This window comes from the organism of the source record quoted next, unplaced genomic scaffold, assembly GCF_019419815.1.
Source record: "Pyrus x bretschneideri cultivar Hongxiangsu unplaced genomic scaffold, Pyrus_bretschneideri_v1 Contig5, whole genome shotgun sequence".
In the NCBI taxonomy this organism is placed as follows: domain Eukaryota; kingdom Viridiplantae; phylum Streptophyta; class Magnoliopsida; order Rosales; family Rosaceae; genus Pyrus; species Pyrus x bretschneideri.
The window spans coordinates 6,655,127-6,682,539 of NW_025999787.1; the positions used below are offsets into that span (position 1 = coordinate 6,655,127).

The 27,413-nt window shown below is 36.6% G+C and overlaps 3 protein-coding genes and 1 pseudogene across 4 annotated transcripts; 2 read left to right on the forward strand and 2 right to left on the reverse strand.

Annotated features, from left to right (window-relative positions):
- Positions 1-2,861, forward strand: LOC103951960 (copper-transporting ATPase PAA1, chloroplastic). Of its 2 annotated transcripts, none has more exons than XM_048569082.1 (3): positions 1-406; positions 1,450-1,547; positions 2,347-2,861. In XM_048569082.1, coding segments are annotated over exons 1-3 (348 nt in total). In that variant the 5' UTR covers positions 1-404; the 3' UTR covers positions 2,595-2,861. The 2 variants fall into 2 exon arrangements, 1 of the variants encoding a protein (XP_048425039.1); XR_007252538.1 differs by lacking the exon at positions 1-406 and adding an exon at positions 413-828.
- An 8,938-nt stretch (positions 2,862-11,799) lies between these two features.
- Positions 11,800-15,233, forward strand: LOC103935753 (putative E3 ubiquitin-protein ligase XBAT31). The gene is given in 9 exon segments (XM_009345563.3): positions 11,800-12,163; positions 12,358-12,417; positions 12,515-12,586; positions 12,683-12,804; positions 12,894-13,034; positions 13,118-13,225; positions 13,305-13,563; positions 14,296-14,617; positions 14,620-15,233. Coding segments are annotated over 9 exon segments (1,332 nt in total). The 5' UTR covers positions 11,800-11,983; the 3' UTR covers positions 14,688-15,233.
- Positions 15,234-17,110: 1,877 nt separating this feature from the next.
- LOC103935755 lies at positions 17,111-19,901 on the reverse strand (annotated as a pseudogene).
- Positions 19,902-25,678: 5,777 nt separating this feature from the next.
- Positions 25,679-27,172, reverse strand: LOC103933453 (U-box domain-containing protein 13-like). Its single transcript, XM_048568831.1, has one exon. The coding sequence runs from the start codon at positions 26,527-26,529 to the stop codon at positions 25,978-25,980; it is 552 nt and encodes a 183-aa protein (XP_048424788.1). The 5' UTR covers positions 26,530-27,172; the 3' UTR covers positions 25,679-25,977.
- Between the last annotated feature and the right edge of the window lie 241 nt (positions 27,173-27,413).

Here is a 27,413-nt window from a genome sequence, read left to right on the forward strand (position 1 = left end):
TTGAATTTGAAAAGAGTAGAGTCACATTTTCAATAAATTTTGTAATATTTAAAAAAAAAAAAAAAAAAAAACCACTTTGCGTGACGTCGAGATATACCTGCGTCGCGCCAGTGATAATTCTGGCGGTGAAAATGTAAAAATTAAGCGCTTTTTTTTTAAATTTTCCCGGACAAATATTTCCGAGACCCGAACTGTCTCTCGCTCATCTCGCCCCCTCTCTCACTCGGTCTCTCTCTTCCCGTAGCCTTCCTCCTCATCTTCTTTCCATCCTCATCCTTTCTCTCTTCCCAACCCAAACCCTAATCCCATTCCACTCCAGCCGACTCTCCTCCTCAGCTCAGCTCGCACAAGGCTTTCCCTCCCAATTGCCCATTTGTTTCTCCAACCGCCGCTCGATTTTGTTTATGTAAGTATACGGTCTAATTAGATTGATGGTAATTGCTGATTAGATTTTTTTGTTTCTGGATATGGTTGCTGTCTTTTTGATTTGATATCAGTCGTTTCGTGCTGGTTTCACTGTTATGGTTATGAAATTTGGGTTTTTTGGGACTCAGATTGATGTGGGTTGAATGAGATAATTACCATTAGATTTGATTTTTTTCATGTGGGTCAGTTTTGTTTTGTTTTTTGATACCTCAATCTGTGAGTTTCTTACCTATGGGTTTTGGTAGCGTGTTACCCTTTAATTATAATCATTGTTCCTACAAAATCGAAACCTAAATCACACATTCGCCATCTCTTTCGCGGATCTGCAACTCTTTTTCGCCATTTCTCTGGCTGATGTGTAGAAACCCTTCGCTACTCTCCCAACTTCGACTTCATCTCACGGTACTCTCTCTCTCTCTCTCTCTCTCTCTCTTTCTCTGTCTTACACACACAGGGCACAGAAATATGGAATTTCTTTCAATTGTGCAAGTTTGAAAAGATGAAAGATTTAAGGTAATAGCAGATGTGATTGTTCATTGAATCTTTAGTTTGCGTTGATCAATTTAATTCATATGCATCACTTGAAATCTCAAAGAGAGGGAATTATCGATGGCTTGATCAATGAATCTTTGGATGGATTGGTATGCAAGTTATGCCGAGTGAGGTGTTGCTTGTGGTTGTCTCTATTCACAGGTTATATTTTCTCTAGCTAATGGATTTTATTTGGGACAACTAGATATTGTATCGGTTTGGGAATCTTTGGTCTAAGCACTTTAAGGATGTCCCCTTAGTGTGCCTTCGTCTTAACTGGCTGGATTTTTGTATAGAGTGGTGCTGGAGTTCTACTTTTAATTTCTCCCCTATGTGAGCTTCATCTCTTACAAACAAAAAGAAAGACTGCAGTTCTGTGAACAAATCCTTGGTGTTCTAGAAGAGGATTATATCATTAAGTGCATGCATTAGCTGGATAAGTTTCCGAAAAAATCATGATGCTCAGATCCTAAACTGTGCACCTTATTCCAGGTTGCGGATGGAACATTCTTGGAAGAACCTGGTTCTAGTGCTGTACCAACTATTGAGAACAAAAAGGTTTCTGTTGGGACTTTGGAATGGGTTCAAAGGTAATTACATGGTATAATGGAATATAATAGTTTGTATCATTGCACATTTGAATGTGAATTTGCTTCTTGTAAAGGTGTAATGCTGATAGGCATTAGCCCTGGACCATTTTTAAGAGAATTTAGAATCCTATTATTGAAAATTTAGATTCATATAGGACAACATAGAGTGCTGTCTATGATCATGATGAACTCTTTACGATATAAATAACAATGTACATGGAGAAGTAATGCTTGACAGATTCGACTTACAGGAGCACTAAAATGAAGTTCTATAAGTAGCACAATTTGTAGAAAACAGAAGCAGCTTAGAGAGACTAAGAAGATATAGGGGTACTTCAACAGATGCTTATTTCTTTCTCCAATTTGAGTTTGGCTTACAAAAGTGAGCCTTATTTTCTAAAGGTTTTTGCAAAACGACTTTAAAAGAAAATCCTAGAGATTCATTAAAGATATGTAGAATCTTAGAAAACTTTTAGGGCTCATTTGGTGTTAGGGAATTGAAGGCAACCAAGGGCACATGTTTTGTTAAATTTAGGGATCTCAATAAACAGATTTTTGATTCATGGACCAATTCTAAATTTTACTCTTGATTGTTTGCCGAACTCTTAAATGACCCCAGAAGATGGATTGACTATTTAGCTTACCATGGAAATTAATTTTGGGAACCAAAGGCTTAGTTGTTTTCATCTTCCAAATAAGATATCTTTTGTTTTTTTTTTTTTTTTTCCTTCTTAATATGACAAATAATTTAATCTTGGATCATGTATTGAGGTCCCATTGAAAAACTAAATATATGCAGGCATGGAGTTACCATTTGAAGAAGTAGAAGCCCATACGAGTCAATCTATTGTATATGTTGGCATTGATAGTACTCTTGCCGGTCTCATTTATTTTGAGGATCAGATAAGGGTAGATGCTGGACAAGTTGTCAAATCTTTATCGAAGCAAGGGATCGATGTATACATGCTATCTGGGGACAAAAGCAATAACGCGGAGTACGTCGCGTTTGTTGTTGGTATTCCGAAAGAGAAGGTAAGGAGTTCTTAATTACTTCTTTCTTTGATGGGAAACAAAAATTTTATCCTATGCAGGCTAACTATGAAGCAAAATCTCGATGTCCAGTCTTCAAATCCTGATGCCATCACTTGATCTTGCTCCATCTTTGACCTCCTAGCCACTTTTTGCCCGGCCGATACCCAGTAGCTTGATGTATCAAACCTAGAAGATAGTTATTGTAGTTTTTTCTATTTTTGTTCGGACATCTTGTATGTACATTTTCATATATTTTATAATTAAATACTTTTTCTTGGTTTATTAATTATTGTTTAGAATTTAATTACAATATTTATTAAAAAGTAAATAAAAAATATTTTTGCCAAAAAAAAAAAAGGGTTTGCACGACGAAGAAGTAAGCTACGTTGCGCAAAGTGGCTTTGTGCGACGCATGTCCCTACGTCGCGCAAAGCGGAGCAAAGCCACTATGCCACTTTGTGCGACGCACACACGTCGCGCAAAGAGGCTTTGCACGACATAGGATGCGCGTCGCGCAAACGAGCTTTGCACGATGTAGGACGCGCGTCGCGCAAACTAGCTTTGCACGACGTAGGACGCGCGTCGCGCAAAGTGGCTTTGCACGACGTAGGACGCGCGTCGTGCAAAGTGGCTTTGCACGACGTAGTCCGTGCGTCGCGCAAAGCCACTTTGCGCGACGCATGTTATTTCTTCGTCGCGCAAACCCTACCGTCACTGCCTTGGCGCGACGGTTAGCGCGCGACGAAGGTTGCGTCACGCAAACCCTTAGGCAACGATTTTTGACTTTGCGCGACGAATGTACGTACGTCGCGCAAAGTGTTTTTTTTACTAGTAGTGCTTCTTGAAGAAAGCACTTCAAGTGCTTTTGGAACCCAAAAATATTTTTTCTAAAAGCGCTTTTATTCATTTTAAAAGCACATCCAAACGAGTCCTTAGTTATTATTTACAAACATGTTGACTTAGATATTTAATTTTTTAATTACAACGTTAATGTTGCGAAGATCTTTATTAACGTTAGTCATTCACACGCACAAGAACGGTTCCTAGTTGCTAATTCAAGAAGAATCCATTGTAAGACTTACATTAATAAATGATTAATTAGTTAGTCATCAACACGTGTCACATCCAAACCCGGGGCAGATCACTTCCCGGGCCCGCTCCACCACCGTAGCACGATATTGTCCGCTTTGGGCTTACCATTCCCTCACGGTTTTGTTTTTGGGAACTCACGAGCAACTTCCCAGTGGGCCACCCATCATGGGATTGCTCTCGAGCGCTTCTCGCTTAACTTCGGAGTTCCTACGGAACCCGAAGCCAGTTAGCTTCCAAAAGGCCTCGTACTAAGTAGGAATGAGAATATACATTTAAGGATCACTCCCCTGGACGATGTGGGATGTCACAACACGTTTGTGCTCTAAATTAACAATTTAACACTAATAAATCCAAGAAGCAAAAACAAAAAAACGTTATGATATTGAGGGACACCATCTTGCTATATTAGGTTGGCCATGCACAAAACATTGCTAAATTTCTACCTGCATCTAATAAAAATGGGACTCATGTGTTGATACGTACTACTTTTATTACAAATATGGTATGAAAAAAATGACATGTCTAATATTACTAAAAAAATCCTTTATTCTTTAATTGTTAATTAATTAAAATTGTGATTTGCAGCTAAATACATTGTACTACTACAAGTTGGCTGCCAAATAACAACTAGGTACACGTACCATTGCGTATGTGGCAATTGTATGTAACCTTCTAATCCTCCATGCAAGTCCCTATCAATATAAGAGACCCATCTTTGTGATCACCGATAATGGGATAGATGGTGGATCTTCATTTTTTTTCAATTTTTTATCATTCTGTTGCCAAATGTAGGTGGGGTCCGTGAGGACATTGTATAAAAATTGTTCACTATCAATTTGATTCGAATGATTTTTCTTTAGAAATGGTTCAAATGTTAATAAAAAAAATTAAACGATGTCTATTTAAATTTTATACAATTAATGTACACTATTCGCAAGACACATGAAATATGTGCAACGTCATATGATGCAAGTATTGTCCTTTAGTAGTTATGATGTTTACATGAGTGAATTGCATGGTGGACAAAAGCATAATTGTTTTCTGACAATTTTCCTTCTGAACTTTAATTTTAACCGATTATTTCTTTTGAACTTTTATGATTAGCTAATTTTTTCCTTGAAGTCTAATTTCCCTCCTAATCACTATAAAGTGTACTAAGTGAATGAGCGAAAAAGAAGAAGGAGAAAAGACAATATGTTGCTCATATTAGGGATAAAAGTACCTTTGTGCAATTATAAAATTAAAATTCATGGAAAAAATTGACTAATTGTAAAAGTTCGGAGGTAATTATTTATAATTAAAGTTTAGGGAGAATTGGTCAATTATAAAATTTAGAGAGGTAATTGATTAAAAAAATTAGGGAAAACTTGATATAAGTCCAATTTTTTTAGCCAATAGTAGAAATAGTCCAATTTATTAAAATAAGTCTAATTCCTTAAATTTAATTATTTTCTTATCAATAATTCTCTATTCAATGATAATATTTATTATAAAAATCAAATTTCTTCCTAATTATCTCTTTGATTATTTCTTTTTATTTTTATTTTTTGTTATTTCTTGTTCTTCCTCCTGGTTTAAACCTCATTTATAGATTTTATTTTAATTTTTATAATTAACTTATATCACAGGTTAATTATTTTTATGTATCTATATGACAGATTTTTTTTTATAATCAACGTGTCACATATTAATGTGTCTTGCTTGTAGGTATATTATGTTTTTTCTTACCTTTTAATTAGGTTTTATATCTCGCTTACATGTATAATATACATTTATACATTTGTTACTTGAGTTAAGATCGATTGCTCTTTACAAATTCGTGTGTGCTAGGTAGGCGCCCCAGGGGGCGGCGGGGGTAGGAATTGAGAGAATCGACAAATGCCTCTATCCAATAATGATCGAGAGCGCGAGAGCCTTTGACTAGGGCATGATTCGATCCTTAGACTTTTTATGGAGGAATGTGTTAAAGCACTTAGCATACTAAAACGGGAAGAGGCCCACAAGAGGGAATTGCTTTCCTCGATTGGTTTATTGGGGAATTTACTTTGGTTATGCATTATTATTTTAGTAATTATTGGAGAGAATAAGCAATCTCAAAGGTAGCAAAGATAAGGCCGCATCCATTTTGAAGCAATGGACAATACAAAAAGTAGAATAAGTTCTTGCGTGATTCTTAATTAACGAGTTTATCTCATTAGTTGTTGGCTGTATACATTATTTGTCACATCTGGTACAATAATATGATATAAATATGTGTGATCTTTCTAACATTAATCGATCAACTTTTTCAGTTACGAAAGATTTTGGTTCGACTCTAACATCACTATGTGATATGAATTTTTGTATTAATTCATCTATGTATATGATAACACGTGAATTACTAATACTAAGTCAAAAATTTATTGTCATATACAATGAGTTTGTCCCGCTAAAAAAGAACATTACTGAACGAAACCTCCCTCTAACCATGTGGCATTGTTGGTTAACAGTGCTCTTATGATTCCACTGCACATTGAGACCCCATCGTCGTCGTCGTCTTCTTCTTGTTTTTGAATTTTCTTAACAGAAGGATGCCCCAACCTTCTAGAAGACATCAACTACAATCTAATTTATAAGCTTAAAAAAAATAGAAGTACCAGCATCTTGCCACCTGCAAGCAAGACTAAACTTGTACAGTCCATCTTAACCTAAGATTCTGATCCACTAAAATGCCATCAACTTAAAAATGAAAAGGTTTTTTTTATTTTTATTTTAATTTATTTTTTTTAATACAAAATGGTCTCTGAGATCAACATAACTCCTTAGTTTGGTCCCTAATGTGGAGCAAAAAAATAATCAAGAAAATTATAAGGGCGACACGTGGACTTTTGAATAAAAAGGCAAAATTACCCTTGAGGCACACTGGGATTCCCACATGCATGCATCAGACAATAGTGGCTCAATCGAGGTCAAAGGTGATCAAATGGTATTTATTCAAAACCCTCTCATCACTCCTCATCAAATCCTCACTCACAAGGTAACTCCCAATTATTCTTTTCAAATTGCGATTAATTACCAAATTAATTGCAAACTATTATTTGACATAATATCTTCCAATTAGAGCTAGAATTCCACCATAAGTGGCCGGTTCCTATTTCTTCAAATGGGGCCAGCCACACCCCTATCTATAGCCCTACATTTCTCCAAAAACCTAAGTTCATTCTCTTCCTAAAATTCTCTAAACATTTTCTCTCTCAAATTCTAACTTTGGCATAAGAGATTCTTCGGCCAAAGCCCCTCATTCATCTTGAGCGCGTGAGGTTCTTGGCCTTGATCTTAAGTGTTATTGTTTTGCAGGTGCATTTTCTTCAAAAGAGAATAAGGCAGAAATTTGCATCCACACCTAAGGTTTAAAATCAGTACATGTGGTCCTTGAAATGTCCACAATCAATCATTTTGGTTCTTCTGTGAGAAATCTCCATTAAATTAAGAATATTTAGTCAAATTAACCCCGTTGAACTGGTTGTTTTTTCAATTTAATAGAAATTTTTCACAGAATGACCAAAATGATTGAATGTGGACAATTTCAGGGACCACTTCTATCAAGTTAAAATCTTAGGGACCAAAATGAGGAGTTATGATAATCTCATATACTATTTTAGCTAAAAAGCCAAACAAAATGAAAGAACAATAGAAAAAGAAAAAAAAAACCAATTTTTTTTTAAATTTATTATTATTTAAGGGAATGGGAGAGTTTTGAACTATTAGAATTATTTAGGGAAATCAGAGTTTCAAATTCGAAACATATAAGTGAAAAACCCAACAACTTATCCACTACGATTTGGACCAATTATTGATTACATAATTAAGTGGCTTTAATTTGACAAATATCCCTTACTTCATTGCAAATAAGCATACAAGTTTCAAAATATCCGAAAGAGTAAAAGAAATGGGGAATTAACGTGAGGGAATAATTTTCATTGAAGTGATGTTATCTACACACTTTTTTTTATAATTTTTTAAACACTCTTTTTCGACTCTTTAATAGACATTCTTCTTTGACTGTCGTGTCGAATGATTTGAAGAAGATTAAATGACAGAAATTAAAGAAAAGTGAGTGAATAGCATAGTCCATAAAATATACAGATTAAGATTCTTTTTTTCATATTTTCATTCCTTTTCCTTCCCTCCCCTTTCCTTCTCTCACACTCTCCACTTTGTCTTTCTCCCTATAAAATGTTGACGTAACTATCTCCCCTTTCCTTCTCTCACACTCTCCACTTTGTCTTTCTCCCTATAAAATGTTGACGTAACTATAATAACAATTCAAATAAGAGAGGAAGAAAGTAAAGAAAAAAAAGAGGAGATATAATCTTAGTTCAAAATATAGGCACCGACAAGAACTTGGGAAAGTAAAACCTTAAAATATACCCGCACCGACAAGAACTTAGTAAAGTAAAACAAAAGTAAAGTATGGTTCCCCAGTATATATAAAAATTAAAAAAACCAACCAGTCTGCCTTTTGCATGATGGCAAATGTGAAAGGAGGAAGTGTACATGCGAACTCAAAGTATTTGAAAAAACAAGTTTTTTTGGGAGAAAATTGAAAAAACAAGTTCAAGAATTAATCTGGTTCCTACTTGAAAGAGAGAAGACCTCATTACTTTAAATTACTTTTTTTGTTAAACAAAATGTTTACTGACTGTTAATCAACATTTTGTCGCTCAGATTGTGGTTAGTATTAGACTTGATAATCCAGTAATTTGGTATGATACAAAAATAACAGGTTTCGGATTAATCTGTTAATGAGTCAGATCAGTATAGAATCACTTGTTAAGAATCCATAGATATGACACAAAAACGTTTGGGTATGTTAGGTCTAGACATTAGGCATGACAATTTTTTGTTGACTCGCTTACTCAATACGAAATGACACAAAAACAATAGTTTCTAAGTCAACTTGTTAATGAGTAAGGTCGTTATCAGGTTACTTATTAAGAACCCATTAAAATAACAAATTTGACATGACCATCCATAAAGATAACAGGTATGACACGAACACGACAAATACAACATGTTTACCAAGTCTAGTTAGCATTGAGTGGTTCTGAATAGTATTAGAACTTGGAGAGTTAGCTTCGTTTTATTTGTTAATTACATATACTAGTAGGGTTTTTCTTGTTATTCTAATAAGGCCAAACTCAATCTCTTTATACAATCGATCATTTTAATACTTTGTTTAGTTACAAACTCATTGCTAGGTTCGTACTAAAGTTCTTTTGGCCATATACAAATACATTAAGAGTTAAAAGAGAAGTGATGAAAAGAAGGAGAAGAACCCCATTATAATAAAGAGTGGTTGAGCCTAATTCTTTGCTTTGGCTTGGAAATCATAAATCATGTGATTCTTCGACAAAAGCAGGTACCAAATGCTTGTTAAGGGAGGAGATTACTTTTTCTAGATCCGATTAACGATTTGCAGCCCATCAAGATTTGAATGCCGAGAATTTTGAAGGAACGACCGAACAAGCATGCTTGGCATTGCATAAACTTCCTTTACATTTTAACAAAATGGAAAAAGAACCTCTTTTATAAATCTTATAACAAAAGGCTGATCCCGAATACCCCCTTTTGTCCTTGTTTAGAATAAACCAAATAAATATAGAAAATACTTGTGTTCATCTCATGGGATGGAATCGAGATTCCTTACGAATCTAGCAGAATCAAGAAATATGAATGAATACAAGTAAGGGAAATGCTAAGGAGGCTCTTTCCCATTCTTTGTGGACTTTCCGCCACTTCATGTTTTTGACACTATTTCTGTGCCAACATTATAAAACCTTGTATTAAAAATATGAGGTGAAAGAGAATTCATAGAGAATCCATAGAGAGTCCCACTTTGAAAGAGTCTCCTTAGTATTTCTTAACAAGTAATAGAAATGCTAAGGAGACTCTCTCTCAAAGTGAGACTTTTCATGCACTTTCCGTCATCTCATATTTTTTGCACAATATTTTAAAATAAGATGACAAAGAGTCTATAAAGAGTTTCACTTTTAAATTTTCTTAACATTTCTCATATTGTAATTTTGCCCACACAAAGATAAAAAAGAAAAGAAAAAAAAGGACTTGATCCCAAGACTTGATTCTATACTTCTGTTCACAAATTAATCTAATGGACCCTCTTGTCATATTGTGATGATTGTATGAAAGATTAGATGGTGAAATTTCACCAAAAAAGAGTAAAGGATGAAATATTTTCATCGAAAAAATTAATTGTGTGTTATTGTCACATTTGTAAGATCATAAAAATACAGTCAGGTACGTCAAGTGTTATATTATAAGTAGTTGAATATTTAAATATTTTTTGAAATACTTGTATTATAACACTTAGTATACCGAGCTGTATTCCGACAAAATGAAAATTTTGTCCCATAAGACATTGTTGTTCCACCTATCAATGTATTTATATTGCCCCTCAAACTAACCACACGCATCCTCTTCTCCTTTTCTAATATTACTTAACCGTCAACCTACTAACAAGGAAAGTAAAAACCTACCACATGCATATATATGCGTCTCATCCTACACCAACCTTCCCGTGACAACCATCATAACCCAACCCCTGCTTTCAAATTTCTCTTTTATGTGTATAATGATAAAACAGTTTCCTGCTTGGTAATTTTCTATAGAGTAAAATAAAAGCATCTTAAATATGGTGGGGAAAATCAACTTTGTGAGTGACAAGCTAAATTTTAAAACTATATGTATTAAGCGGCTGGTATTGCTATTTAATGATATCTTTCTTAACTTGTAACTGAGTGATATTATGTTTCATTTCCACAAAATGTGAGTTCTACAATATTATAGTGGCCCCCCATTATGTGGTGGAGCCTAGATTGCAAATCTCATAATGTAAAATGTCGTTGTATATACCAAACTACAAAGCCTTACTAAGCGCCCGAGTTCTTATAAACATGATGAGTTTATATTTTTATAAATTCAGGACATATTTGTTAACCATTTTATTTTAAGTTTTTAACTTTTAATTAGTGTTTTAAAAAATAATTAAAATACATGAGAGAGATGGGTAATATAGATTGTTCAAATTAAAAAGTGAACACGTTTTAAATGAATATATTATATATACAAACTAGCTCATAGTCTAATAATTTCTTTTGGTATCAAAGGTTGCACAGATGAGTTCCAATATTTTCAAAATATATTTCCCGAACAAACGTATGGCATGAATGTAATGCAAGTAAGATCCGTGCAACAATATTATATTTTATATAGGATGACGCATGAACTTTTCTCTGTTTTTTTTATTTTTTTTCATGCAACATTGCTCCATATTTAAATTATTCTTTGGGCAGAACTCCATATTTAATTTGACTTTATTAAGAAGTAAAAAATGTTAAGAATATTTTTTTAAAGTGAGTTTTTTTGTGAACTTTCTGCTGTTTTACAGTTTAAGGTTAATTTTTGTGTTAAATATTGTAAACTATTGTACCAAGAACATTAATTGACATACAATCTAGGCATAGTCTAATCCAATTCAAAGAGATACAAAAAATCATTACTCCATTTTGTCAATATTCTTAGGATAATGCTACGAAGAATAAAATTTTAAATCAAATTTACAAACAAATAATATGTCATCAATAAAAAATAAACGCATTAATTGACACTTAACTAATAATCTAATAATCTACAAATACATTATTTAATTTATAAATTTAATTTTAAAAATCTGGTATCCCTTCCTTTACGCGAAAATGAAAAATGACGGTACCCTTTTTATCAAAAAAAGAAAAATGACTTTACCCAAAAATAAATACAGCGGTAAACCATTGTCCTAGTAAAACACAATTAATATCAAATTAACATCCCTAATTTAAACATTAGCAGCCTAATTATTTCCAATCCAACGACCAAAAGAATCGAGTCAAAATCCCAACGGCTGGGATTGAGTTAGTCAACTGGGGTGTGGCTGGTTGGCCCATCGTACTGTTTCGGAATCTAATCCAACTTCCCCAGCAATATCTGACTGCTGCCCGTAGTCAGTCCTAATGACTGCCCGAACACCGACTCGTCAGCACCCAGTCTCGTTCCGGGCAGCTCCAAACTCCAAAGCTCTCTCTCTCTCCTCCCTCTTCTATTTCTCTCTCTACACTTGGAAATACATAAATGTGAAACCTTTCATTCGGAGAGCGATGGAGGCCACCACCTTCTGCCTTCAGGTGAAGGTGGCTCAAAGATATTGCTGAATGAAGTGCTCCCATTGACTCCATTGATAAGAGAGAAACAGATAGGGGGGAGAGAGAGAGAGAGAGATGGGTCAAGGGTTGAGTTGCAGAGAGAGTGACGAACATGGGCTGTTCCGAGCCGTACAGTTTGGGGAGCTGGACACCGTGGAATCTGTGTTAGAGAGAGACCCAACTCTCCTCCGCCACTCCACCGTCTACGACCGCCACTCTGCTCTTCATATCGCCGCCGCGAACGGCCAGATCGAGGTGGGTTCTTCGTTTGCTTCATTGGGATTTCATCAAATCAGTGATTGTTCCGAGTTTTTCTGGATTTTGGGCAAATGGGTTTTTCTGGGTTTTTGATTCTTGGTGGGAAATAACTGTTTTGTTTTTGGAAATCTTTACGCGGTTTGAATTTTTGATTAATGATTTTGTTTCTCGTTTTTTGCTTTGATTGGCAGATTCTTTCTATGCTGTTAGAACGATCTGTGAATCCAGATGCGTTAAATCGTCACAAGCAGGTAAAATTTTATTACTTTTGGCTGCGAATGTGAAAGTTTTGATTCTTTTATGTTCTGTTTCTTGCTTGTTCTAATTATCTAGTTGGAAATTGTTCAGACTCCATTGATGTTGGCTGCAATGCATGGCAAGATCTCCTGCGTGCAAAAGCTTCTTGACGCAGGAGCAAACGTATGTGAAAATCCAAACCTTTTTTTTCTTTAGATTTGGAAATTTGGTTTTTATTTCCAAATATTAACTATCAATTTGATGTGGGATATTTATCAGGTATTGATGTTTGATTCCCTTAATGGAAGAACCTGCTTGCATTACGCCGCTTACTATGGCCATTCCGATTGCCTTCAAGCTATTGTTTCTGCTGCTCATTCGAGTCCTGTTTCTGTTTCCTGGTTGGTTTCCTTTTAGTCCATAGTGTTTTGATCCCCTCTGTGATTAATCTGGCTTTTTACTTATCGAAATTTGTTGGATTGGATATCAGGGGATTTGCACGATTTATAAATATTAGGGATGGTAGAGGAGCAACACCGTTGCATTTGGCAGCACGTCGAAGTAGGCCTGAATGTGTACGTATTCTGTTAGACAACGGGGCTCTTGTTTCTGCTTCAACGGGTGGTTATGGGTAAGAATTGCGCTGAAGTTCTTAATCCTTTTTAATCTATGGTGTTAGTTTTGCTGCGTCGATTGATGAGTTTCTGTTTACAGCTGTCCTGGGAGCACTCCACTTCATTTGGCGGCTAGAGGGGGATCTCTGGATTGCATACGCGGATTGTTGGCATGGGGTGCAGATCGTGTTCAAAGAGATTCATCCGGGTATAATCTCTTTTCATGATCGGAACCCCTGAACTGATTGATGCTCATATCCCTTAATGCTATACTTTTGTATATGCAGGAGAATACCATACATGGTTGCTTTGAAGCACAAACACGGAGCTTGTGCGGCCATGCTAAATCCTTCATCAGCTGAGCCTCTTGTGTGGCCAGCACCTTTAAAGTTTATTAGTGAGCTTAATCATGAAACAAAAGCTCTGCTAGAACAGGCCTTAATGGAGGCAAACCGGGAGAGGGAGAAGAACATCTTGAAAGGAACCGTTTACTCACTTCCATCTCCGTCACATTCTGATACAGGCATGGATGACAATATATCTGTGGTAATTTCCCACCCTCCTCTCTTTCTTCATATTCAAGTATATGTCTATGTTATTATAAAAAGTAGGAGCTTATGATGGGTTTCACCCACTTTCTCAGTACTACTCAATAACCAAAAAGAGTTCGATTGAAATCTAACCGCCCAACGAAATCTTCTTAATAGTCTAAGACATTACAAAATCATCATCTATTTGTTATTAATCATAATATGGGGTCCCTCTCACAGAGTCATACATGAGTGGGGGATATTTTCTAATCGTTATTGGCACATTGCCAAATTTCCCCCTTTTTTATTTTTTTTTATTTTTATTGTTTCTGAAAGAGGGAGTCAATGAACTTGGTTGTTACGACAGAGTTTCGAAATGTTTTTGAATTCACTTGCTCTTTTCTTTTTCGGCAGAAGAATTATCCTGTTCTTTAAAATCGGAAGCTGTGTTTCTGATCAAAATCAGATGTCATGAGCTTTGTTTTCCATACCAGTGAGCTGGACCATGAGTCTCATGATAGTTTTCTGAATCCTAACATTAGAAACTCTACTGTTTGGTCTTTGCTTCATGTGTTTTCCTTGGCTCCGGTCCCCCATTTGATCATGCGACTTACTTGCATCTTTACTAGTTTTCGGACTTAGTAGGTCAGAAGGAGACATATATTCAGCAGTCATGTGAACTGTAGAGACATCTACCATATTGATTAATGCATGGGACCAAAGTATTCATTTGAACGTTTTATTGCAGGAAAGCGATTTAGATCTATGCTGCATATGCTTTGAGCAGGTGTGTACAATTGAAGTCCAGAACTGCGGTCACCAAATGTGTGCACAATGCACTCTAGCCCTCTGCTGCCACAACAAGCCTAACCCAACTACATTGTGCCTAACGCCACCAGTTTGCCCATTCTGCCGAAGCCCCATTGCCCATCTGCTAGTTGCAAAGATCAAAAGTTGCGATGATGGTGATCATGACACCGCAGATAACAATTCCTCCAAGCTAAGAAAGGCAAGGAGGTCCCGAAACTTCAGTGAGGGCAGCAGCAGCTTCAAGGGCTTATCGGCACTCGGTTCTTTGGGAAGATGGGCGGCCGTGGCTCAGGCATTATTGCTGAAAATGAATGGGTTGACAAACCTTGACGTGTTTCGGCATTTGGCAATCGAAAAGATTCCGTATTGTCATTCGAGGATTCGTCGCTTTCATGTAAGTGAAGCGAGAAGAATCCGAGGAGCTGCTGTGTACAGATAAAAAGTCCCATGTGTTGTGTAGTTTTGGAAAATAAGCAAAGTGAGTTGCAGGCAATTGGGTTAGGGTTACATGTGTTGTTGGTCAGGTTAAATTTGTTTACTTGAGGTTCAAGGAACTTATTAGTTGGTGATTTGAGAGTCTGTTAGGTATCTGAACTGGGAAGAAAAACAAAAAAAAGGGGGAAAAAAAAAGGAAGAAATTATTTTTCTTAGTTGAAAATTCAAAATTCTTGAATGGCTGCTGCTCTACCTGGACAGCGACACAAAAAAGAACCATTGGAAAGAGTGAAGGATACGTTGTGTGCTTTTGACCCCCACCAAGCTCTCCTCTTTCCTAGTGAGAAATGTAATATTATTTTATTTTGATTTTTCTTGTGGCAAGATTGAATTATTTATATGTAGTTTGTGTGTAGAAATGGAGAATTTTTTTTTTGTGTAGCGGGAACGCGGCTCAGTACAATAAGTGTCATAATACAGTTAGTTGGAATTGTTTTTATCAAATTTTCAATCAATTGAATTATTACATTTGTGTACCGGATCATGTTCTCAGCAAATTAAAAAATCTCTTGGAGAAACGGGTTTGTAGTGACAAAATACAAATAAATAAGAGTTATTTCTATTTTTACAACATCATATTGTCAATTACTTTAATTTACCGAGATTTAACCTCAAGTATAAAAGAGCGGACGCATTATTTGGTGAAGAAGGAACAAACTTGAATAAATATAACAAGACGTCGTTTAACTAACTTAGTTTGCATGCATCTGGATCAAGTCATGTAAAGAAGGAACAAACTTGAATAAATATAACAAGACGTCGGTTAACCAACTGACCTAATTCGCGTGCGTATGCTAATAAATAAAAAGCGATTGGGAGATTGGATTTCATGTGATTTGTGCCTTTATTGATCATATGACTCCAAAATGTAATGGAAATTGGAAAAGTCAGCTACATCCGGAACAAGGATAGTTTACAATTTGGGTGGGTCAACAGTGAAACAGTACCTGACAAGATGTTGACTCAAAGAACAGCAGCTCGGCTTCTACGTGTGTGAAAAGCCAAGAAATAAGCAGGCCCACTTAAACTATGTGGGCCCTGGATTTCAGTTGGCCCAGCCTTTTGCTTGATATGATTAATCTGGACTTGTACCAAATATCTGATGGCTATGGCCCGTTTGGCTGTTTTTTTCCTCCATTTTTTGTCAGTAAATGATGGTCACTAAGATAATGCATGCATGGACGGTGTAAAAGTCTCATCTGATGGAGACATTGATTGACTTGCTTGCTGCTCCTTGGGTTCCACTTCGGAGGGGAGATTGTCTGTCCTCCTGTTTGGATGTACTTTCTATCTCTTTTTATTTGTGCGGTCACGGTTAAGCATGTTAATATTTTATATTCTTATTATTTTTTGTCTTATTATCTCTATAAAAAAAATCAATATAAAATGTTAACGTGACTTAACCGTGACCGCACAAAATAGGAAGGGATGACAATGACACCCAAATAGAAGGACAGACAATCTGCATCCTTCCACTTCTTCCTTGCAAAGAAGTTGGTAAGTGCGAAGAAATTCATTTTGTTATAACATGTGAATTTATTTATTAATATTATATTTTAAGTTCATAACGTATTAATTATTTTGTTATATATTACAATATTTTGTGTATATGTGCCATTACGTTATCATGTGTAAACTGTGTTGAACTTTTATATTTACATTATTTTTTTGAGTTGAGCGATAGTGTTGGTAAGGTAGATGTTAGATTAAGTACCAACAGGATTCGAATCCACGCCGTTATTCAATGACACAACATCTTTTCATCAGCATAGTAAAGAATCACTTGCTTATATTTAGACTTTAATGTGTGTAAACGTGGTAGGCTCAAAATTTCTTGTCATTTTGGACTCTTCATGTATGCTTGTCATTGCGTTGCCACAAATTTAGTTATAGATTAGATCGATTGAGTTGTGTGATTGAACTCGGAAAGATCATAAGGTGCAACTGTACGTTTTTATAAAAACGGAGTGCATGATAAATTTTTTAAACAACTAATAACAACTCCCGTTAAATATTAAAGACATTAAAACTACTGAAGATGCTCTCTGCATGTGTTCTAGGACAAATCCTATTTGGTTGTAAATTTAGGAAAGGTTGAATAGTAGTATGCACAAGTTGTCTTGTTCCACTTAGATATTTCCTAGCCATTTTAGTCAATTGGTAGGACATAGGACCTAGGATGCCATCACAGTTTGGCCCCAGCTGAGCAAGTTTTTGTAGAAAATTTGAAATGATGAACATTTGCTTTTGTAACATACTTATCATCAAATGAGATTAATCAATCCAAATTACTAGCTAATTTGCTCCATAAAGGTGAGACAGTTACATATTTCATGCATTTTCTTCTCCATACTAAAAAAATGTTTGTGATTGCTTCCGAAGAAACGAAGTAAAAGATACGGTACATCTAGGACAGCTATCGTACGAGGTATACCCAATGCTCAAGGCATTGGCACATAATAGATTGATATGGACGCCGAAGAATAAAAACCAGGTTGTTGCTGATACTTTCTTCTCGGTTCCTTCTTCTCCTTCTTCAATAAATCGAGCTCGGACGCAATGGAATTGTCAACTGACCTCTTTATTTCTTCCAATAACAGACTGAGACATTCACCTAATGCTAGGCCAAAAGAGAGAGTTGTCAACACATGCATGAAAAGAGCATTGATTTTCTTTGGTCAACATGATCTGAACCAAACCATGGACTAGATTGAGGAGGAGCAACTTGACCATCAACAAAGAGTGAGTTACTTGATTCTCTAGCAGGCTGATGATGCTCGGCTAGGGCAAGCTCGTCATCTGGTCCGTAAATTGGAGGGTTTGTTCTGTAACTTTCATTGGCCGCTTGTCTCTCTGCCGCAAGAAAGTGGCCGAGAGATGGCTGATGATGGCACACATTCTCACCATCTGTACTGTCTTTAGAGCATAAAGAGAAAAAACACATTCTGAACTTGGTATTGTTGTTGTTATTGTTGTTGTTCGTCTTCCTGTCCTTACCAGGCCTGGTGATCGGGTTTTCTTCCTCTCAGTGATCTTCTTGAGAGCTCCAGAATGCTGTTGATTCCTATAAGGCTCCCAAGTGTGATGCTTCTATCATGGAAAAAGGACCCTGTGGACTGCAACCAACCAAGCACATATTGAGCTAACAATCATAGAACATGTACAACACTTAAACACTATCAAAGATTACGGAAGTTAACAGGCAAACAGATCGGCGACTTCAACTATTTTTTCATATATCATTTCAAGATCAGGCAACAGCAAGTTAACAACACATAACGTTAATTAGAAACAGTAACATATGTTTTCTGTAAATATTTTTCCTCCAGATAATACGGTAAATGTGATTATGTTATAAAATTAGGCTTAATTGTTCTAGTGCCCCCTAAAAGTATGGTGAAATCTCACAATGTCCTTCGAAGTTAAAGTGACCGACCTTGCCCCCCAACTGATGTTTTGCATCCTACATTGCCCCTCACTGTCAGATTATCATTAATTTTGTTAAGAACGGTAATGTGGCCTATGTATCCTCGACGGTGGGGGGCAATACCTGCTCAATATAGATGTGGTTCATCTACTTCAACTCGAAGGATGCATACCACATAGTATTAACATAGATTAATTTGTCAAGATTAAAATGGCTTCATAAATTTAGAATTGTGAATTGATGCTCAAGGATGCTAAGTTTGCAGACCATTTGAGGACATTGTTTAGGTCCACAGTGTCAGTATCATCTACACTACCATTCCTTCAAAGTCTGTTCAAACTGATGTTAATCGATACTAGAATAAAAGAGTAGGAACCTCTAAATTTTAAGTCCAAAATCCATCACAACCCAAATACGATGAGTGTTGCAGACATGAAGGAACATATTCCTGGTGACAAAACAGATTTTCTCCGACTTGTGACACTATAGTTACCTAGCACACAACAGCAGTAGTGTTGTCTTGTCCAGCTTACTGTATAAATATACTCCCATCTCAGCATATGAAGATTCATTTTTAGCTTAATAATCCATTTTATTTCTCGGTTACAATAGAGGGTATCGAATCCCTGACCTCGCCTAATCCTAACGCATTTCCGTTATACCTAATTATTAAATCATATGAAGATTTACATAAAACATAGGAAAGTAAAAACACCCTTTATTCAAGCATATTTGTGCATAAACAAAACAACCTGAAAAAAACAAAAACAGAAGAGAATGTACTAACCACATACTAAACAGTACATACCAATCACGTCCAAACCAAATAATATACATTATATATATAGATATACACATGTCATATGTATGGCTACAAAATTCCAACAAAACCCATCAAAGACAAGACTAGTCTGAGAGAAATTTAAACCTTAAGTGTCAGTAATTACACTGACCTCTGTGTCCAGATCTGATGAGGAATCAGTGGAGGAAGTTGGAGAACCAGTGAGTAAAGTGTTGAAAGAAACTGACCCAGAAAATTCATGGTTTGAAGCAGTCAGCCCAACTCTCACATGCATTGGCTGCAATCCCAGAGGCCATCCTTCCTCCTACCCAACAATCATATCATCTTATCAATTATTCATAAGCCTCCAACAAGTAATGACAAAAAATTAAACATGAATGAACAATGTGGTAAGAAAAAAGTAGACCCAGTGACCCACAAAACCAGAGAAATTATGGGAAAGAAAGAAAAATAAATCAGACCCACCAGAGAAATCTAGAAACAGAAAGAAATGGGAGGTGAGTTATGAGCCCAGAGGGGAAAATCCAAGGAGGAAGAGAGAGGAGACAAAGGAGTACCTGCTGTATTTGCTGAGCCATTTGCCTGCAAGGGCCTAAGTGTGCCACTTCCTCAGGTAAATGGAAGAAGTGTCATTTCCTTAAATTTGTATTGCAGCTTTGCTTTTTTAACTGAGGTGAATTCTTGGTGTGGTAATATTGGGTAACTCTGTATCTATGTAGGGGGAGTTTGTCTGTACAGGGGATTAAGAACAGCACTTGGAGTCTAGAGAGAGCGAGAGTCAAAAGGAGTGAGAAACGGAGAAAGTGAGTCAGAGGAGTAATCATTTGTGAGCACTGTTTGTTTGCTTTACTTGGGTTTTATTGAGTGTTTGACTAGAAAGAGAAAAAAAGAATCATTTTGTGCCAAGAAAATGAAAAACAAAGAACATAATTCCAGAAATGGTTGAATCATAATACTTTTTTGTTGTCGAACTTAAATCATAGAACTAATTGATAATTTAAAATATTGTTTAACTTCTTATCAGGATTTGCAAAGTTTGGTTCATCACCGATATGGGAACTTTGTTCTTCGCATTCTCACACTAATACATAAATTGTCAGAAGTAGCCCACTTGCAAATGCGCGACTAATTTGAAAACAATTATGAATGTGTACAATATCTTCTTTAGAATCTTTACACGATGAACGCAAAAACATGATATGGATGAAAATTGTAAACCCGAGCGCAAACCATTACCAGCATGACTTATAACACAACGTTGATATGTCACGTAATATTATTGTCGCATGCAATAATTTATCATCATAAAGATTGTAGAGATCAAATGGAGCGTATTAATTTGGAATAAGAAGACATTTTTCTTTTGTTGGATCATTGGATGGCAATAATAATAACAAGTGGACTGCCAGTGCCAATGAGTGTTCCTTTTCTTTTGGCCCACAAACGTCTTGTTGGGAGACTAAGCCCAAAAGTTTTCTAAGCGGGCCCACAACAGTATGACCTGGAGGAAGCAAATGACTTCTTGTTTGTGTCCCATGGCTCCTTCTTTTGTAGGGCAATGCTTTTATGTATTCGAAATGCAGTCGTATGACGTTCGTATGTTTGATTTCAATAACATATTAGCCTAATAATTCCTACTAGTATCTATTTAGAGACCTCTCATACCGTATATTCAACTTTTGAAATATATTTGATTTTGACAACAAATTTGGATATATCTTTGTGTGATCGTATAGTTCTTGCTTAAATTTATTGAAGTAACGTTTTAATCTTTAGGTGATGAATGTTGAATATCGATGCAGACGTTGAGTATTCATATATATGTGTGTGTGTGTGTGTGGATGTGATCAGTGTGGTTGGCTTTTAATGTATTGAGGGTTCGTTGTTTGAAAAATCAAGGTAAGGTACGCATGCAAATTCGACCGGCAATCTTAAGGTGGCGAATGTTGACGATCAGGAGGTGGGTGTCTTAGTGTTATGTTTGTTTTGTTTATTCTCTTGTTGCCGGAGTTCGTTTGGGTCGGGGAGCTGTTTCGCCATGTTTGTTTGCTTTGCCCTTGTTGTCTGGGTTTTAATGGAACGTGGATGCATGGTGGAAGAGAAGCAGAGCAGCATATCAAGAGTCATTTTCCTAAAATCCAATGGACAAAACTGTGTGGGTGTGGTTGAAAGACGGAACAGTTTGTTAGACAAGTGACAATCATCTTTTAATAATTTCCAAGGCAATTAATAACAATAAATATATTTTGACATTTTGTTGCAGAAAAGGATCAATAGTTATATGCTATTGCCATATCATCGTTGTGTCATCGTCAGGTCGTCGACATATGATCAATACGTTGTTGTTACTAAAAACTGGTCATTTGTGCAAAAAAAAAAGAGTCTATTCCAAGTAATTGCCCTATTTTCTATACATTTTTTTTTATATATAATTAAGGAAAATGCTTTCATTTTTATAGGCTATACCACTTGATTTCGCCACATCTTCAATTGAATGAGCAACGATTCGCTCTCAAGCTTGGTAGCGAACATAGAGGCTTGGTCGGACTTCTCAATCAAAAGCGGGCAAATTAACCACAAGGACAATCTTGGGGGTTGGATCTGTAGTATGGGTTAGAGAGTTGTGGTTCATTTGGGCTAATGAAAATATGGTACACATTTGCAATAAATTGGAGGATAACCAAAAGTGGGAAAATCAAGTTCCCGAACCACCATTTGGGCAGTGGGGCTGGCGTCGCCGACCCCAAGCCGAAGCAAGGGCGGTGGTTGTGTTGTTGACCGACCCCAACCTCTCTCATATATAGAAAAAAAGAAATTAATGAAAATGACTTGAAAACTTTGAGTTTTAACGATAAGGACAAAATAAAGGGTAAAGTGAATAGTACCAGGATTGATTTTTTAGTGTAAAAATGTGGTTTTTCGTTAAAGTGAACAGTACCGTGGGCTTTTCGTTAAAACTCCCAAAAACAAATGGTTAGTTCGTTTTATTAGTTGTTTTCTCAAGCTTAGCATGCTTGTGTTGGTTTCAAATTTAAAGACTCTGGAGACTCCAAAGATTCCTCCAAGTCTGGATATATATAGGTCACCAAACACGAGTTCAATCCAAAAGGCGGTGTTTTATCATTGTGCACCAGAAACATTTCTAGTGATTTGCTTTTGAAATGCTGAGCAATTGCTTGCCCTTTTCTTTTCAAAGGTACAATAGTCTTAGCCAACTGGATCTCCAACAAAATTTTAACATAAACGGGGGCATTGAACTCACAAAAAGAAATTGGTTTATAGAATACATGGACGTAATCGCAAATATGTCTTTATGTGTTCCTGAATATTCTTTTCGTGATTTGTTCCTGATTGGCGGTTACACAGTAAAATCTCTCATACTTGCAAATTGTCTGTCTAGTCTCTGCGTTCATCAACAATCACATTCCGATTCTTATTTAATCTTGAAGCACCCACGCACACAAGAAATATGGCAGGCCAAAGGGACACTTCGATAGGATTTTGAGCATGTCGAATGAAGCACACATATTGAACGGTAGAGAATGCACTGGGAGATGCCACCGATTAGTCCATAAAAGTCAGCGAGCGTACCAAAATGCCTGAGCTGAGGATGTGGATAGTAAAACCACCACAAAACTTAGGCACAAAAAAGACTAATTAAGTAAGGGATGTGGAGCATATAGAATTCTGAAAATTTATTGATTCATTGAATGCCTCAATAATTACACAATGTTTGTTATATATACACATGTGGGCTTTCTACCAGATTACACTAATGCCCTTAACCAAACTAACAGTATACAAAACTCTCTAACAAACTATAACTAACTCCTAGCAACAATTTTGATGACTAATCTTTAGCTTATTTACACCCACTCAAGCTGAACTTGGAAGCATCAAAAAGACCAAGAGAAAGCTTGGATTGAAGATATAAGAATCATTGCCGGGACAAAGACTTGGTATGGATGTTTGCTAACTGATCTTGACTACAAACATATTGAATTTTGATAAGCCAAGCAAGAACAAGCTCACGGATGTAATGATAGTCAATTTCAACATGTTTAGTCTGAGCATGAAAAACAGGGTTAGAAGCTAAAGAGATGGTAGAAATGTTATCACACCAAAGATGAGGAATCTAAGGTAGGGGAAAACTAATATCTTTGAACACTTTATAGATCCATGTTATTTCTGTCGATGTATGAGCTAAGGACTGATACTCGACCTCAGTAAAAGATCGAGCAACCGTGGACTATTTCTTAGCACTCTAACTAATCAAATTAGAGCCGAGAAATATACAATAGCCACTGGTGGACTTTCTGTCAAAGGTACACCCTGCCCAATCGGCATCTGAATATGTAGTAAGATTCAAAGTGCCTGGGTTAAACCAAAGACCATGTGTGAGGGTACCTTTTAAGAAGCGGAGAATTCTTTTGGCAATTGAACATGGTTTAGCTCCATCTATCTTGGTTTTTTGAAGAAGATTAAGCGTATACTTGCCTTGATGTAGGGAAGTGTCTTTAGAGGACTTGTGCACCTCAAGTCCCAAAAAAATAGTGCAAAGGACCGAAATCTTTGACTGGAAAGACAGTACTCAATTTCTAAATGTAATGTTTACAGAGAGTAGCATTAGGACCCGTGACTAGAATGTCATCAACATATACAAGGATTATAACCAAGGTTGGAGCTTTTAAGACAAAGAGAGAAACATCAAAAGAGGATTGCTGAAAACCAAAGGAATGCAACACTTGGAATAATTTGTCAAACCAAGCTCGTGGAGCCTGTTTAAGACCATAAAGTGACTTCTTGAGTTTGCAAACATGGTTTGGAAATGAGGGATCACTAAACCCTGGAGGCTGCTGCATAAGGACATTTTCTTGTAAATCCACATGCAAGAAAGCATTATTTATGTCCAATTGGTTTAAAAACCAGTGAAATTGAGCTGCAAAAGACAATAGGATACGAGTGGTAACAGGCGTAGCTACAGGGCTGAATGTTTCCTTATAATCAATGCCTTCTTGTTGGTGAAACCCTTTGGCGACAAGCCGAGCCTTGTACCAATCAATTGAACCATCATGATGTTTCTTGATTCTAAACACCAACTTACAGCCAACAACATTTTGATTGGGAGAAGAGGGGACAAACATCCAAGTTCCTGTAGATTTTAGAGCATTAAACTCTTCTTGCATGGCAGTTCTCCAGTGAGCATGCTTAGAATCTTGCAAATAAGTGGATGAAACATAATCTATAGAAGAGAGAATAGGATGCTTGGTTGCTGAAAAAGCCTTTGGTTTGAATATCCCTGCTTTAGATTGTGTGATCATAAGGTGAGTATTTGGTGCAGTAGAAGAGATATTAGGATCATCAGGTGAAGAAACATTTGGATCAATAGAAGCAGCATGTGAACTAGAATTTGGAACACTGTTAGTAGGAGCAACATCTGAAATAATAGGTAATGCATCACTAGTATAATGCTTGAAGAATGAGCAGCTGGACTAGTTGCAGAAGCATCATTAAGAACAGTGAACTGCAAATCCACTGGAAAAGCAATTGAACCTGCTGCATTAGAGAAAGAGGTACCACTTGTTGAAGATAACTGAGAATGATGAAACGGAAATGTAGGTTCATCAAAGACCACATGGAGAGATATGTATACCCTCTAAGTCAATGGATCCAGACACCTATACCCTTTGTGTTGAATACTATACCCCAAGAATACACAATATTTACTCTTGTTGTCGAATTTCGAAGTTGCATAAGGCTTAAGCCAGGGGAAACAGCTACAACCAAATACTTTCAATCTATTATAATTAGGGGGAGTATGAAACAATAATTCCCATGGAGACTGTAATTTTCCAGAAATAGGAAGTCGATTAATCAGGTATATTGCAGTATAAAATGCTTCTACCCAGAAAATATGAGGAACATTAAATGCAACCAAGAGTGTTCAAGCAGTTTCTAGAAGATGACGATGTTTCCTTTTTGCACAACCATTCTGTTCAGGTGTGTACGGACAACTAAATTGATGAACAATGCCATATGTTTTGAGAAAAGATTGTACAGCAGTGCTAGTGAATTCACCCCCTGAATCTGAACAAACAATTTTGATTTTATTGCCAAGAAGGTTTTCTACATAATTCTTGAACTCAACAAAGATAGAATACAATTCAGATTTTGATCATAAAGGAAAAAACCAACTGTATTTACTATAGTCATCAACAAGCAACAGATAGTACCTATAACCACTCACTGACATAACAGGAGCTGGTCCCCAAAGGTCACAACGCAAAAGCTCTGATACCATATAGAATTCTGAAAATTTACTGATTCATTGGATGCCTCAATAATTACACAGTGTTTGTTATGTATACACATGTGGGCTTTCTATCATATTACACTAATGTCCTTAACCAAACTAACAGTATACAAAACTCTCTAACAAACTATAACTAACTCCTAGGAACAATTTTGACGACTAATCTTTAGCTTCTTTAGAGCATACTTTTAGCTTATGATTCAGGGATAGTTAATTGTCATGGTATCTTTAATTTTAAAGGGACAAAACACTTCCGAATAACCAAAAAAGATTGTAGTGTTCAATGAAAACGATAACTAGTACGTGGTACTAAATTCTAAAAACATTATTTGGTGTTTTCTGAAGAAGCACCTACCACTAAAAGCGCTTCTAAAAGAAGTGCTTCTTAAGAAAATTAGGTTTTCGAACTTGATAACAATACATACTTGTTATACTTGGTTTTCCCTAAAATGGATAAGGTGTGAGATTTCCCTCGAATAAATAAGTTGTGAGGTTTCCCTCGAATAGATAGGTTGTGGGGTTTGTGACTGGGTCTCAGACTGAGCCTCAGCTTGTGCCTGCGTCTGCGTCCCCCGTCTGCTGCTCAGCAAATGGATTCATTTAACTCAAGTAACTGTGCAGCCTTTCTCTTTCCTCTATCTGTGCCATTTTGTGCCAACTCCAATAACGAACTCATCACCCCGAGTTCCTGAGCCTCTACTATATGTTGTTGGTCTTCAGAACAAAGATTCACCAAAACTGCAGCCGCATTTTCTCTGTTTCGGAGAGATCCAGTACCAATAACTTCAACCAAAACGGGCACTGCCTCAGCGGCTCCAATGGCTGCTTTCCCTTCAGGGTGGCTAGACAGTATTGCTAGAATGGCCAGTCTTTCATCCACCATTCCACCTCCAGGTTCTGTCAGAATCTTCATTAGGGTCGAAACAACACCGGCCCTTACTGCCTTCCCCTTGTTACCATGATAAATGCACAAGTTAAAAAGTGCAATTGCAGCATCTTTCTTCCTCCCTTGGGTACCTTCACTCAGCAACGTAACAAGTGGGGGAATGGCTCCTGAAGCGCCAATCATAACTTTATTTTCATCCACAATAGAAAGGATGAAAAGGGTCGTAGCTGCATTTTCCCGTGCTTCCATCCCTCCATTCTTGAGAACATGAACAATACCAGGAACTGCTCCAGAGGATATGATACTTCCTTTGTTATCTTCGCATAAGGAAAGGTTGAGGAGTGCTGTCACGACATGCTCTTGGGTGCGGGAGTCTGGGGTTGAAAGTAGGCCTACAAGAAGGGGTATTGCACCAGCTTCAGCAATAGCCACACGATTACCTGCATTACCTTTGGCAAGAAGGCGGATTTCAGCCGCAGCAGACCATTGGTCTTCGGGGTTTACTGACGTGAGCTTGCGGAGGAGAATTTCGATCTAAACAGTTATGAAGACTCATTACACATACATGTATATTTATTCCATCTTAACATATGAATACTTGACCTAGCCTAATCCTAACCAATTTCTGTGATACCTAATTATCAAATCATATCAATGTTTACATAAAACATGAAGGAAAGGAAAAACAGCCTTCATTCAAGCATATTTGTGCATGAACAAAACAACCTGAAATAATAAAAAACAGAACAGAAGGTACTAATCACATACTAAACAGTATAAACCAATCGTGTCTAAGGCCTGGTTTGCTACTGAGGTGATTCTGAAAAAAGCTGGTATAAAAAATAGCTAAGAGCTGTTTTTGTGTTTGGTAAACATTTAGCTTCAGCTTTTTTTTTTCACAGTTTTGGGTGAAAAGAAGCCAAAAACAAGAAGCTGCAAAACCCAGCTTTGAAAAACCGGCTTTTTTTCACATCTGTTTCACATAAAAGTTTACCAAACACTATAATACTGCTTTTTTTTTTTTTTTTTCAAAAGCACTTTTGCAAAAAAGTTTGTCAAACACTCTGCAGTTTTATTTCACAGCTGCTTATTCTCACAGCACAGCAGAAGCAGTTTTTTTTAAAGCACAACAA